This window comes from Cyanistes caeruleus, chromosome 8 (genome assembly GCF_971803275.1).
Source record: "Cyanistes caeruleus chromosome 8, bCyaCae1.hap1.1, whole genome shotgun sequence".
NCBI classification, from domain to species: Eukaryota; Metazoa; Chordata; class Aves; order Passeriformes; family Paridae; genus Cyanistes; species Cyanistes caeruleus.
Genome location: NC_141708.1, coordinates 36009245 through 36023162, shown reverse-complemented (window position 1 = coordinate 36023162; position 13918 = coordinate 36009245). Strand labels below are relative to the sequence as shown.

Sequence of the window (13918 nt, the reverse complement as noted above, 5' to 3'; positions counted from 1 at the left end):
ATCTTCATAACTTGGCCATTCCAGAGCTGGTTGAGCCTTTTCAACATTTTTCCACCATTGTGTAAAAGAACACTTAGAGAAAAACATAGCTGAGGAAAAAGGATGGAAAACAAAACAAAACTGGGAGAGAGAAGGAGATCCTTGAGCATAGACCATATTTGCAGACATTCAAATGCTGGAGGAGCAAACTTCCCTCAAGACAAATGGATGAATAAATATTGATCCTTCCAGATCTCTCAGGGAATATGGATGCTTTTACCTTAAAAAGGAATAAAAAGGGGTGTAGGGAACTAGCACAGGCTGCTCCATGCCTCTGAGTGAGGAGAGCTGCAGGAACTGTAAAGCTGCTCTAAACTCCTTTTCAAACACATCCTGAATGGTTATCCAGCTGCACAGGTTTCCAAAAAGCTTCTGAAAAGCTATACAAATATTTCCTCTACCAACAAACGGTATTCAGAATGAATCATGAGCATCATCATTGCAAAACAAATTACAAACATTGTAATTTCTAACGAAGTAAGCCACGACCATTCTCTCTTCTAGCATTTGCTGAGACTTCAGTGATGAGGAGGAAACGGTCTCAGCCAGGAGGAACTTTTGGACTCAGGTGACAGACAGTGACAGGACCAACGTGCCAGACCCTGCCATTGGCAAGGGGAAGGTGATGGAGATGAACATCAAAGGGCTTTGCTTTCCATCCCTCCAATTCCCACAGCTATTAAATGCCAGAGCTGGCTGTGTGAAGGCACAGCCCTTCCTGCAGCACCGTTCCCCATCCCAAACCCATTCCTTTTCCCAGGATAACAGATTCACAGCGTCAGAAAAGCACTAAACCCAGGGAAGGGTGGGCTCCACACCCCCCACAGATGAGCCTTACTATGTTCATGAGGGTGAGGACATAGTTCTGGACGTGCTCCTTGCCATGGAATCGCACGACTGAGTCATCCACGGCCAGCAGCACCTCGATGTTGTAGTCATCCTTCCTGGCGTGGCGCCGCTTGCGCTCCGCGTCCCCCAGCCGCTCCGTCATCAGCTCCAGGGAATTCGGGAGCTCGCCCACCTGCACACCAGGCACTGGGCAGGAAAAGAAAGAGCCTTTCAGGTGACCTGACACCACGGTGATGCTCCACAAAGGTAGAAATTCAGCGGGGAGAACAGATAAGAGATTTAACTCTAACGGGATATTGAGGCTGGTTGCTGGTCCAGCTCGCTCTGTGGTGGGGAAATGGCTCTGAATTGTGAAGACCAGCCCTAAAAGACACATTAATGATTGGACTTGAGAGCCTTAAAAGGTTTTTTCCATGCTAAATGATTCTGTGATCTGTTAAAAAGTCAAATTGAGGCCGCATTTCATAGAATCATCACAGAATGATTTGGGGTGGAAGGGACCTTAAAGCTCATTCAGTGCCACCCCCTGCCATGGGCAGGGACACCTTCCACTAGCCCAGGTGGCTCCAAGCTCTGGCCAATCTGGCCTGGGACACTTCCAGGGATCCAGGGGCAGCCACAGCTGCTCTGGACAACAGCTTCCAGTGCCTCACCACTCTCACAACACAGAGGTGATGAAAGCAAGGCTGCAGCACCTCCAGCCCAGCATTTCCTTTCCATCTTCTTGACTTTAGCTGTTAAACTGAGCTTAAAGCCACAGGGTGAGATGTACAAGGACTTCTGGAAGGAGAAATCCTCTCCCCAGGTGAAATACTTATTACCAATGGCTGGGAAAGACCAAATTCCAGCAGCACCTACCTTCGGGATGGAGGTGGTGGCGTGGCTCGGTGCCGTCCTGCCGGATGGCCGAGCGCCGATAGACCACGTGGGCCCTCCCGTGCTCCTCCGCGTCCTGCTGGCCCCTCTCCAGGGGCTCGATGAAAAACTCATTGCTGTCTGTCCGAATCAGGCCAGCCTGGACTCCACAGAGAAATAAGGAAAAGGGTGGGGGGAAAAAACAGTGTGGTTTTATACAAGTGCAGGGGGATATACACACGCGGTATACTCGTTAAAGATTGATGCTGAGCACGCACAAAGGGGAGAGGCATCCCAAATAATCATGTTTTGATCCTACTCCATGACACCAGGATGGTTCCAATACCATGTTCATCTATGACAATCCTTAATTTCTCCTGTAGATGGGGGAAAAAAAAAATAAAGGAGGAAGGGAAAACCAACCAACCAAAAAAAACCCCAACCTGGCTGCAATTCAAGTTGTGTCTTTATATGGCTACGAAAGTCCGTTCTGTCTCATCCATGAGTTGTGCTGGACCCTGAACTCCGGGATACAAGGCTGAAGGGGCTCCCAAGACACTCCTGAGCCTCCCTGAACCCTCCCCACTCCATTCCTGAGGTGCTGTTAGGATATCTACCATTTCACTGACACCATGAGCTGCAAGAAGAAGAAGGAAAAAGAAACCATTCTCTCTGCCCCATGGAGTACTTGGGAATTAACACAGGGGAATCCCGTCAGAGCAGAAGCTGGAAAGCATTACCACTCCACCTCCCAAAAGCAGGGAAGATGAATGACGGGGCAAACATCGCTGGCAATGTTGTCCTGGCTACCGACCTGCTCCTAATTAACACCAAGCTCCCATCAAATCCCCCTTACATCAGCCTGAGCGCTCACACCCCGCAGCGCTGGCCGGCTCAGACCTCGGGCAAGGAAAAGGATCACCAGGATTTGGCTTCTATCCCACGGGCAGCCCCCCCAGCTGGGCATTTTTCCCAGCTCCCTCCATGGCGCACGCGCGCGTTCCTTCCTCCGGCGCTGCCCGCTGTTGAAGAGCTGCCTGGAAAGAGCCGGCAGAACATATGGATCTGCTCCTGGAGCAAAGCCTTCAGCTGCATGGACCTACTGGAGTCCTCATAAGGGTGTTGGGGTGTTGGAATGGTTCTCATCAGATCAAATCAAAGCAAAATATACACAGAGACGTGTTCTGGACAGAGGCGGGGGCTCTTCCAAAGCCGCCTGGCTTTTTGGGTCCCCTTGGTGTTCACATCCCATTGGATTCATCAGGCAACGGCCAACCCAGCCCTGGTGGATTCCATCAAGTTTTCTGCTCCACTTGGGTTTTATCAACTGCTTAACTCTGCTGCAAAGTGGGGTTTGGGCTGGTTTTGTTTTAGCTCCTTCCTGAGCAATCCAAATCCTTGCCCGACACGCGTATCTCAGGGTCCTCCCACAGGAGACAAGCCAGGGCAGGGATTGTGCCAGGGATTGTGCCCCAACCCTCAGCCAAGGAGAGGAAGAACACAGCCAGGTTTAACCAGGGCCACCAGGGAGGATGGTGGTGATGAGGCAGAGAACAAGCCAGGGAGTCAAACCATCAGTCAGGTTCAGAGATGGTTGGGTGAGGCCGTGACCATGACTGGCAGGGCACAGAATCACAGAATCCTGTAAGCTGGGACAACTCTCCAAGATTATTGAGCCCAACCATTGACCCAGCACTGCCAAGACCACCACTAAACCACATCCCCAAGTGCCACATTTATACACCTTTTCAACCCCTCCAGGGATGGGGAATACAAGCCTGTGCCAGGGCCTGACAACCTCTTCCATGAAGAAATTCTCCTCATTTCCAGTTCCAAAACATTGCTCTTTATTATACAATAAGAGAAGGAGCAGAAGCAGCCCCTGCCCCAGGAGGAGCTCTTCTGGGACACCACTACCCCCTCCCAGCCCTGCCACGGGGCGTTTCATTCGGGACCAGGCACCCCAAAGCCGGTTTATGGGTTTAGGGCCAAAGCCAGGACTTGCTGAGTCAGGCGGCCGGAGGAAAGCCGTGCCGCCGCGCCGGGGCAAGGCTGGATTAAAGTGTGAAAGAGCCTGGTCCCAAGCCACAGCCCACTTGGGTTTGAGCTGCTCTACAGCTCGTGACTAATTATATCTGGCTCAAGGAATAAAGCAGCCCAGACTTTCTCCCAAAGGTGGGATGCAACGCGCCGCTGACTCCGGGGACGACCGACGGCGAAGGGCGTAAGGCGGGGATTTTTGTGTCCATCTGATCAGAGCAGCCCAAGAAATGAAACAGAAGCTGCAGAGGTCACCCTGGCATTCATAAAAATAAATTAAAAACCCAAAACAACCCGAAAAATGCCACTGCAAGAGGCACGAGCCAACCTGCTTGCTCACAAAGACAGGCAGCTCAGGCTGTACTTCAGCATTTTGGGAGGGTTGTAACAGTAGAGAGGCAGTGGGAAAGGTCAGATGCCACCCAAAAAGTCCCATTTGGCTTTTCTTGGGCTTTTTCCAAGAGCTCAATCCCATCCTCGGTGATCAATCAGCCACATGCTTCCCACCCTTGATTTTAATTTGGTTTAATAGTACCAGATCCAACTAAATCAATTGGTGGGACTGTAATCACTGCTTTTTCCAACATGAGATGCTGCCTGCAGCTCTCAGCAAAGGTACTCCCAAACTAGAAAATGGCCCTTTAAAGACAATTCCACTGGAAAGAGGGAAAACATACATCAAACTCATTCCTGCCAGCTCACAGAAGGTGAAGTCTCCCCTCCAGCTCTCCTGTGCCTCCCCAGGCTAAGGGAGAGATGAGCTCCAGCCTCACTAAGGGGGACCCCCAGGACCCTGAGTAAGAAACTCCTCCTCCTCCACTGCTGGGCAAAAAAGCTCCAACTCCCCCAGGAATTCAAGAAATTCTGACACTTAAGACAGCTGAGATGTGGAAAAATTAATAAAGCTGCTGCACTGGGCCAGGGAAGCTAACAGGAGGGGGAAATCCAGCTGCCTGCATAGTATGTCTATTTCCTATAAGATTCACACATAATTTGGACAAAAAAAATCCTAGAAAACCAGGCAGTGTGGACACAGACACCACGGATAACAGCGCTCCCCTTCCATGCAGAGGGCATCAGGAGCATCCAGGGGTGCTCCGTCACTATTTTCATGCCCCTCTGCAGCACAGGCTTTGCAGCCCATCAAACACAACATTTTGCCTTCCTTGACTCCTTTTCCCTGCTCTTCGTGCCGAGGTGAGAGGTTTTTGGGGTGGCTACAGACCAGGTGACCCAAGCCAGGCCTCAAATGTAGCTCCTGGTGGAACGAGGACACGGAGACAAGCTCAGCACTAATTAATTAATTGGGTTTTCAGCCCAAACAGGGCCTGGTTTGCATCTCACTGCCAAAACCTGGGATTATCACCCGGGAGAAAAGCCCTCATACCCACGTAACACCCACACCAGCTGAGGCCAGTGGGACCTATGTGACCAAAGGGACATCCTGCACCCTTTTTCCCCCCAAAATTAACCCTACAGAGCTCAGGAGCTGCAAGGAGAATCCTGGAAGACCAAGCCACGCTTTTTTCAGCGGGTCATCATTTTGGGGGGCTGTTTCTCCCTCCATCCCCTATGAAATACTGCTTCTGAGGGCTTTTGTGTTCTGCTTATCTGCTGCCACCCATCTGAAGCAGGCCAGGGCCACGGGGATGGAAAACGCTGGCTCTACAGTTTGCAGAACTACGGCAAATCACCCCAGGGAAAAGCCAGGCACACAAATATGGTGTCTGTGGATGATAATCCTTCACCCACCCCTGCAACCAGCAAAGCAGGAAGGAAGCAAGGTCGACCACACGCTGCTAAAGCCGGCGGGGGGCAAAAAAAATCTGGGATGCCTCCACTGCAGCGAGACGTGTCCGCCGGCGGAGATTTCTGCCTAACGCTACTTTAGCAGTCAGGAATTTGGTGGCTTAGATCAGCTTTGAAATTACGTTATGGGCGACAGCATCTTCCCACCCTGGTACGAGACACCCTCGCAAAAACCATTGAAAGGCCAGATTCTCACGCGTGGATGCCCTGGAAGGTGCCGCGGCTTTGGCGGCTGGGAAAAGGATGGGCTCCCTTCCGTGGCTAAATACGGATTTAGGAAAGACTTTGGGTGGAAGCTCTTTTCCAAGAGCTGGGTTCGGGGTTTTTGGGGTTTTTTTTTTTTTTTCCCTTCCTCCCCTCCAGCCCGTTATTTATAATCTCAGTCTCCGTTTATACACGGTTTAATCTCTTTGTGTACACAGCCCTCATCCGCAGCATCCCGGAGCGCTTCCTCTGGCCGGGAACCGGCGGCCGAGCGCGGCCCCGCGCCTCCCACGCGCGCTGTGCCGGGATGCAAAAACCACAACCCCCTTCTGAAACCTCGTGGACAGCTTCCAGCAGAAATCCACAGGAATTCCAGGGTCCCTTGCTTATGGAAGAGTTTCCTCCAGCCCATCAGCGATGACCAACTACATCCCCCCCGGATTTGCTCCGCTGCTTCTCCGACAGCTCACAAACATCATCCTCCCATCCCATCCACGCCCAGAGCCAGGGTTTGGTGCTGTTCCTTGCTCTGTTTCCTAAATCAATCTCTTTTCACTGCTTTTTGGGAATCTTCTTGATCACCCCACTCCTCCAAGAGCGGATTGAAGTATGTTGGGCTCTAGGGAACCAGAGGCCCATACAGCCAGAAAAATCCATGGAAAAGAGAAACCAGCTGTGACGTTGGATGTATCACAAGGGCAAGGGAGCCGAGCACCTGCTTGTCCCCTCATCCTCGTGTCCTTCACCAGACCATGGGAAATCCCTGGTTGTAGCTCCAGGATAGTGATTTGTTGGCCACCAAGCAATAAATTCATTGTGGGAAATAGGAAAAAGAAAAAAAACACCAACAACAAAACCTTATCCTGGGGGAAAAGCCACTTCTTCCTTTACCCGGGCTTAAAAAAGGGTGGGCTGGGGCTGCCAGGATATGCATAAACCCACACGGAAAAGCATCCTGTGGTACAAGCTGGAAGTTCCAGCTGGAACAAGGATGACAACCAACAAGGTGTGCAAGGGCTGGTTGGGGAAAACTTGGGGCTGAAGCCCAGAAAAGCCTGGAAAATTTAAATTAAAGCTTGCTTGGGATTGACACTAACAACAGAGCGGGCTCTGGGGAAGGAAATTCCCCCAAAGCTGTGCCACAGCAGGATGCTGATCGCCTCCAGCATCCTTTTGCTCGTGGTGCCAAAGGGAATGAGATCTGCCATGGAACCTCGATCGTTGGTCCCTGCTCCAGACTCAGCACTGGGTCTGTAGGAAATGCCTTTAAAGCTTCCAAGCCTGCCCACGTCTGCCTGCCCCAGCTCAATCCGTGTCCTGGAGAAATGCCTGTGAGTCCACAGCCTCAGCCCATTCCCCAGAGGATGCTTCAAAAGGTGTGGATTACGTGCTAAAAAAATTTAATTCCTATACGTAGGCGAAAGATGTATTTCTAGCTGTGCTGCTCTATCATTTCTGCTTGTACAGCAACACCAGGCGCTGTATAAAAAGAAAGGAATGCCAAATTGTTTGTGCTGGTGGCCAAAATTGGCTTAAGGAACTCCCAGAATAAAGCAACTAAAAAAAGAGATATATTTTAAATTTCTTTTTTTTAAAAAAAAAAAAAAAAAAAAGGCACAAAGTAAGACATTTCTTCCAACCTGGAAGTAACTTTAAGTGGTAGCAGGAGAAAACAGCAAACTCTGGCACCCAAAACAAGATTTAAATTGGCTCAAAGGAAATCTGAAGGGCAACGGGCCAAGGGTATTAAAAAATAAGCGCTTCCCCAAGCGTATCAAAGGTAGGGAACCCACAGGCAGAGCAGATGCCGGGGATGAGGAGGTAACAGAGTCATTCAAAGGAATTAAAGCGCTGTGGCAGCAAGTTACTGATGCTGAACTGTGCTCAGAAAGCCAAGAGCCTCTGAGCCCTTGAAAAAAAAGCAAAGAAAGGGAAAAAAAAAAAAAAAAAAAAAAAAAGATGTCCTCCTGCAAAAAGATGCTTGGTAGGAGCCAGACTGCAACTAACAGTGATTTCAGGAGGTGCTCGAGCTCACACATCATTCAAGAGGCAGGAAAGGCAGAGGAAAAGTTCCCGGAGCAGTCCCCAGGTAAAACACGGGTGGGCAAGGATGGAACAGCATCACCATGAGCGTGGGTCCCCATCCCAGAGAACGTGGATGTAACAGCACCTGGGCAGGAGGCACTTCGGGCACATTTTTCCAAGCCTTTTAAATAAATATTGGTGCACAGACCACCCTGATGGGGTAGGTGGGTAGCACCCAGCGCCACATGGGGAAAGGGGACCCTGCTGCTGAAGGGCTGAAGGGCAACATACGGCACAGACACCTAAAGCATCACCAGAAAAATCGGCTTTCGGGACACCACGATCCATCTCTTAAGAGGAAACCACGCCAAAACACGGGCACAAAACCCACCGAAACAAACACAAAGCACCCCACCAGCCTCCGGCTTACCAGCCCATCGCAGTTGCTGATGGCCACGGCGGCTCCGGGCATCCCGGAGATGTCACCGGTGAAAAGGCAGCGCTGCTGGAGGGGTTCCCGGAAAAGCACCTCAAAATCCTCCTGCCACTCTGCCACGGCTCCCGGCGGCAGCAGCCGGTGGTTGGGCCTCAGCCGGAGGTGCAGCTCCTTCCCAAAAACCGTGACGTTGAAGTAGAGCAAGCGGCGCTGGCGGGACTCCTCCGGGGGGCTGCGGGGGACGCGGCGGCGGCCCGGGCCGGGGGCCGGGGGACAGCGGGGCTGCCCCAGCCCCGCCACCGCCCCGCCGGACACCACGTGCGACAGGAAGCGACCCCGGCAGTCGGTGCTGAACGGGACGATCACTCCATACTCGCTGAGTTTGCCGGCCAGGAGCAGCTCTGCGGAGACAGCGCCGAGGGAAAGGGGCCCGTGGGCACGGAGCATCCCGCTCGGGAGGGGGCCAGCACAAGCCGGGGAGCCTCTGGCGAGCACCGCCGGAGCTCCAGAAGCCCCACAGCCGCTTTTCCCTGCCGAGCCGGCTCCGCTTTGTAGTTTTAAGCGGCTGCGTCCAGCGTAGCAGAAGGAACTCGGGCTGACGTCCCCCTCGCTCGCCAAGCACGCCAACTATTTCTCGCCCAGCCTCCATCTCCCCCAATTCCCATTGAAACCTCACCCCCCCAGCACCCACACCCACACACCCACCCTGCCCGGCACACCAGCGGCTTCCCTCTCCCTCCTCCCCATCCTCCGGGCTGCAGCCACCTGTCACCCCCCCAGCCCGGGCCCCCCGGCCCGGGGCAGCCGCCGTACCTGGGGCGCTGCCGGCGGCCAGGCAGCCGTGCAGGGGGACGAGGCAGGAGAGCACCAGCCGCAGATAATCCATTTGGGGCCGGCGGCGGGATGCGGGGCCGGCGGGATGCGGGATGCGGGATGCGGGGCGGGCGGCGCCCGGCGACCGCCTCCCCCCCGCCGCCGGGGCCGCCGGCGCTCCCGCCGCCGCCGCCGCCGCTTCTGCCGCCTCCCCGGCGGCGTGGGGCGGGCCGGGGGCCGGGTCTGGGCCAGGGGGTGGGAGGACGGGCTCGTTTTAATTAAATTTCTTTGAATTTTTTATTTTTATTATTTTTTTTTTTTTTTTTTTAAAACATAGTTTTCTTATTAACGGCGCTGGTGGGGGGGGGGGCGGCGAAGTGAAAAAATAAAGTTCTCGCGTTGCCTGTGGATCGTTCTTTTCTTGGAGGTTTAAAAAAAAAAAAAAAAAGAAAAAAAAAAAAAGAAAAAAAAAAAAAAAAGCCATTTCGGGCTGCCCTCCCTCCTTCCTTTCCTCCCTCCCACCATCCCGCCTCCCCATCCCTCCCCGCCCCGCGGCCGCCGGGCTCCAGCGCTGCCCGAACAAAGGCGAGACGCGCCCGGAGCCGGGGAGCCCCCCCAGCTCTGCCCCTCTCCCCAAATCCCAGCTCCCGGCCCCTCGCTGCGGAGATGCTCCATAGGGAGAGCCAAATCGTCTCCCAGCGCTGGAGGTAAACATCCTGTTTGGAAACATCTGGGATGTTTTCCAGATGTGGAAACATCCCTAACAGAGAAATTGAAGATGCCCCTGGATCCCTGGCAGTGCTCAAGGCCAGGTTGGATGGGGTTTGGAGCAACCTGCGATAGTGGAAGGTGTCCCTGGCCACAGCAGGAGATCAAAATAAAATGAGTTTTAAGGTCCCTTCCAACCCAAGCCATCCCGTTTAATTTTTTTTCTTTCTTCCCTCTCCTCCTGTTTTTGGGGGGAAACAGACAGAAAGAGGATCTGGCCTTGCTCCTGGATGCTGTCTTGTTGGTTCTCCAAGGAAAACCCACACGCCTTGGCTTTTCCAAAGGGCATCGCCACAGCTCCGGAGCTGGGACCCCACAGTTCAATACGAGCTGTGCTTCCTCAGGCCCCTCCTCCTCCTCACCACCCTGACAAGGGGCAAATAAATCCAGAACTCCCCTAAAAACACTCAACAGCACTCAACAAACCCAGCACAGTGTTAAGAGGGCTTCCAGCATCCTAGAACGATGGAATGGGTTTGGGTTGGAAGTGACTTTCACAAGATCATCTCGCTCCACCCCTTTGCCATGGGCAGGGACACCTTCCTCTATCCCAGGTTGCTCCAAGCCTCTTCCAGCCTCGCCCTGGACACTTCCAGGGATCCAGGGGCATCCATCAGCACAGAGGAACAAACCCCCTGGCCCTGTGTGTGGCTATTTTTTTTCTTCTGGACAGGACTGCAAGGCCAGCTCCAGGGTGGGGGGCTGTGCTGCCACACCAGTAACACCAGTAACACCAGTTGTGCTGGTTGTGCTCGGATTTTACTGCCACGGGGCCCAGGTTATGCTGAGCAACCCAAAACCTTTCCCAAGAGGGAATTCCTGCCTTGAGGCACTTGTCATCCAAGCTGCCACAGAGGCCAGAGCACAATGGAAAAGGCAAGCAGGGGGGAAAAAAAACGTGCCAGCCTGCAGGCTTCCCACCAGGAATTAGGATTCTGGTTTGGGATTTCTTTGGTGGGACCTCAGCTGGAGCTTTGTTCCCAAGCCATCGGCACAGCAGTGCCCAGAATGGTAGGAAATGATCACCATTTGGGAAAATGCCCTGCTTACCTCCACTGCAGGTGTGGGAGGATGGTGAGGCTGCTGGGTGCCAGGAGGAGGATCCAGAGGTGGAGACCAGGAACCCCTTGGAGAGCGTCCTGCTGCAGCCATTTCTGGTGAGGTGCCACTCTGCTGTGGTGTTATCCAGGAGGAATGCTGCCAGAGCATCCCTCCAGGGGAGGGTGGAGAGCCTCACCTTCCAGCTGGGTGACTGGGTTGGGTTTTGGGGAAAACAGGAGAAGCTGAGGCTGCCGTGATCAAAATCCAGTCCAAAATTCCCTGTAGGTAAAGGCACCAAAAGGATGCCACCAAAAGGAGAGAGGAACACACTTACTTCAAGTAGAGAACTTCAAGCTGGAGGAAAAGCGGATTTTAATTCCCAATTTAAGTCTTTTCATGCTTCTGCTGCTTTGTGCAATCTATAATTAAAGAGGAGAAATGATCTGCAAGAGATTCTTTGCAGAAGAGATAGAAAATGAATTTGTGCTCCGAGCATTTTGGATGATTTTGGAAGATCACCACTGGAGCATCAAAGCTGGAACGAGCCCTTACTTTGACTGAATAGATTTATGATGAGACATGTAATAAAGGGAGTACTTTACTTGTGGAGGACAGCTCTGGAAAACAGTAATTACTGTTTTTCAGAGGCAAAAACTGTTTTCATCATCCACAAGATCTGTGAATTCATCCAGTCCCTCTAGACCTTTATGCCTCCCCTGATGCTAGCAAATCTCTGGCTTTGGCAGCATAAACTTGGCTGAATGACAATGGCAATGATCAACTTGCCTCACTTATTACCTTCTAAAAGTAATAATTAATTGTGTTTGGGTACCTATGACATGCTGGAGGTGAAAAGACAACTTCCAAGGGGATCTCTCAGGGTCCCAGATGACAAGATGCTCATTTGTCACTCACTCAGTGACACCAGCCCTACCTGTTGGCCTTATCTGCCTGAAAAATTAATACAATAATAATATTTGTGGGGGTTTTGGTGTTATCTCTATCAACACACCATCGTTTATGTCAGAAGAATTTGTTCATTCCAGCCTTTTTCTTCTCTGTTCTTGCCATTGAGGAGGGAAAGAGAAGCAGCAAGGCGACTTCCCCTTGTCCTTCCCCTCCTGTCCTTCCCCTCTATTCTCCTCTTTGTCTCCTGGCTTTGCCTTTCCCAGCCTTTAACTCTGTCCCACCCTTCTCCTTGACTTTAGGCTTAACCTTTTCCTTTCTGTTTTGGAGTCCAAATGGCTCCTTTTCCTGTTTTTCCCCTCCTGGGGTGCTATTTTATCTCATGCCCTCATTTCCTCCATGGATAACTCTGGAATTCTTTACGATTCAAGGCTTCCCTCTGCAGCCTGGAGATTTACCAGTGACATGGGTTTGAGGACTTTCCCATTTATTAGGCGACCTCTAGGCCTGGGGAGGAAGGAGCAGGTTTTCTTTCCAGCTTCCAGGGAAGAAAGCTGACAGCAGCTGCTGTTTTTAAAACCCCAAATCAGGTTCCTTTTCCTGCAGGAGGCTCCAGCCAGTATTCCCAAAGCCTGATTTCCATCTGGCAGTGCCAAATTCTGGCCATCCTGCCCATCTCACCGGGTACCACTGGGATTCAGAGGCCAGGTGACATGTTCCAAACCCCCTCCACCAGCAGCAGATGCAGCTGTTGGCCCCCAAATACAGTTAATCTTCATTTTGAGGGCTGGAAAAAAAACTTTCACTAAAGGCTGGAAGAAGAAAAAAAAAAAAAAACCAACAAAAAAAACCTCCTCAAATATTTAATTTGGTCTATTTTTGTGATTTTATGGGCACTGGTTGTTTTGCTCAGCCGTGCACACCTCCTGGAGAGGAGGGCATTAGGGCTAATAAAATTGTAATAATCTCCACCAATTACCTAAAGTGGCTTTTCTACCCATATCATCCTGAGTTTGGGAGCCAGGAGCTCGGGGTCTACCAGAGTGAGAAGACAGGGCTGTATTTCCAGCTCTAGCTCACCACATTTCTTCTTCCCAGAGATTCAAACCTCCTGTTTGTTAATCCAAAAGCCTCTGGAGCAGCTGCCCCTGCACTGGGGTTGCACAAGAACCTCCTGGGCACGGGCTGATTTCTGGCAAGAGGTGGTCAAAATGGCAAAAAAAAAAAAAAAAAAAAAAAAAAGAGAATTAAGAAGGAGAAGAAGGGGAGGGAAAAGTGTTTTGAGGTTTTAAAAGCAGCTGGAAGAAGGAAGGAGAAGCACTGGGAGGGATGGCTCAGCATGCTAGGCACAGGTAGGATGGGCAGGGATTTTACCTGGCGCTTATCCCCATCCTGGTGCAACGCATCCATGCTCAGAGCAAGGCAAAGGTTGGGATGGGGAGCATCCCAAACCCACCCTGCTCTCCAAAGGGAGGGATGGGAGCAGAGGCAGGGCTGTGGGTGAGGGAACATGACCTCATCCCTCAGACATCCCGGGATTCGAGCAGGGAGCAGCCGCTGCTGGGGCTCCGGGGCAGGAGGGGACACAAAACCCCCCCTGAGCATCTTCCCCTCCCTCTCCCCTGGCCGAAAACCAGCCCTTGTCCAGGATTTCAGCTCTTTTCGGGGGGAATTTTAGGAGCCCTGCTGGAAGAGCACGGTGGAGCTGACAAGAGAAGAAGATGCTGTGCTCCAGGAGAGGAGCAGGAGGAGCACGAAGCCGGCTTTTGCAGGCAGGGAGAGAGGGAGGGAGGGAGGGAGCTGACAGACACATCATCTGGTCTCCGGCTGCCCCGAGGCACGATCATTCCTGGCAGATCTCTCCCCCTAATCCCTACTTTAAGACCTCCAAAGATGGAGGGAGCCTCCAAAAACCCCCAGGAGATTTTTCTCTTCTTTTTTTTTTCTTTTTTTTTCTTTTTTTTTTTTTTTTTTTTTTTTGCCATGCCTTGCTTTTCTTATCCTGGAAAGTTTTCCCTCCTGGTTAATCTGTATATCTGCAAGTTTGGCCCTGTTAAAACACGAATCCTGATCTATCCAGCCACCAAACTCTTGCTGCCAGCATCCCAAAGATTCTGGATGCTGTCACAAAAC

At 52.0% G+C, this 13918-nt stretch overlaps 1 protein-coding gene across 4 annotated transcripts in view; it reads right to left on the bottom strand.

Moving 5' to 3' along the window:
* ADAMTS14 (ADAM metallopeptidase with thrombospondin type 1 motif 14) overlaps positions 1 to 9179 on the bottom strand; it is a 30497-nt gene extending 21318 nt beyond the window's left edge. For 2 of the 4 annotated variants that reach the window (XM_086900611.1, XM_086900612.1), the window contains exons 1-4: positions 9071 to 9179; positions 8252 to 8658; positions 1747 to 1903; positions 878 to 1074 (exon numbers count right to left, since the gene is read on the bottom strand). In XM_086900611.1, coding sequence (XP_086756737.1) covers positions 878 to 1074; positions 1747 to 1903; positions 8252 to 8658; positions 9071 to 9143 — 834 coding nt within the window. In that variant the 5' untranslated portion in view covers positions 9144 to 9179. Of the gene's footprint in view, positions 1 to 877; positions 1075 to 1746; positions 1904 to 2021; positions 2123 to 8251; positions 8659 to 9070 lie in introns of those variants that run through there. The other 2 variants (XM_086900614.1, XM_086900613.1) reach the window with 2 other exon arrangements.
* Positions 9180 to 13918: the final 4739 nt, after the last annotated feature.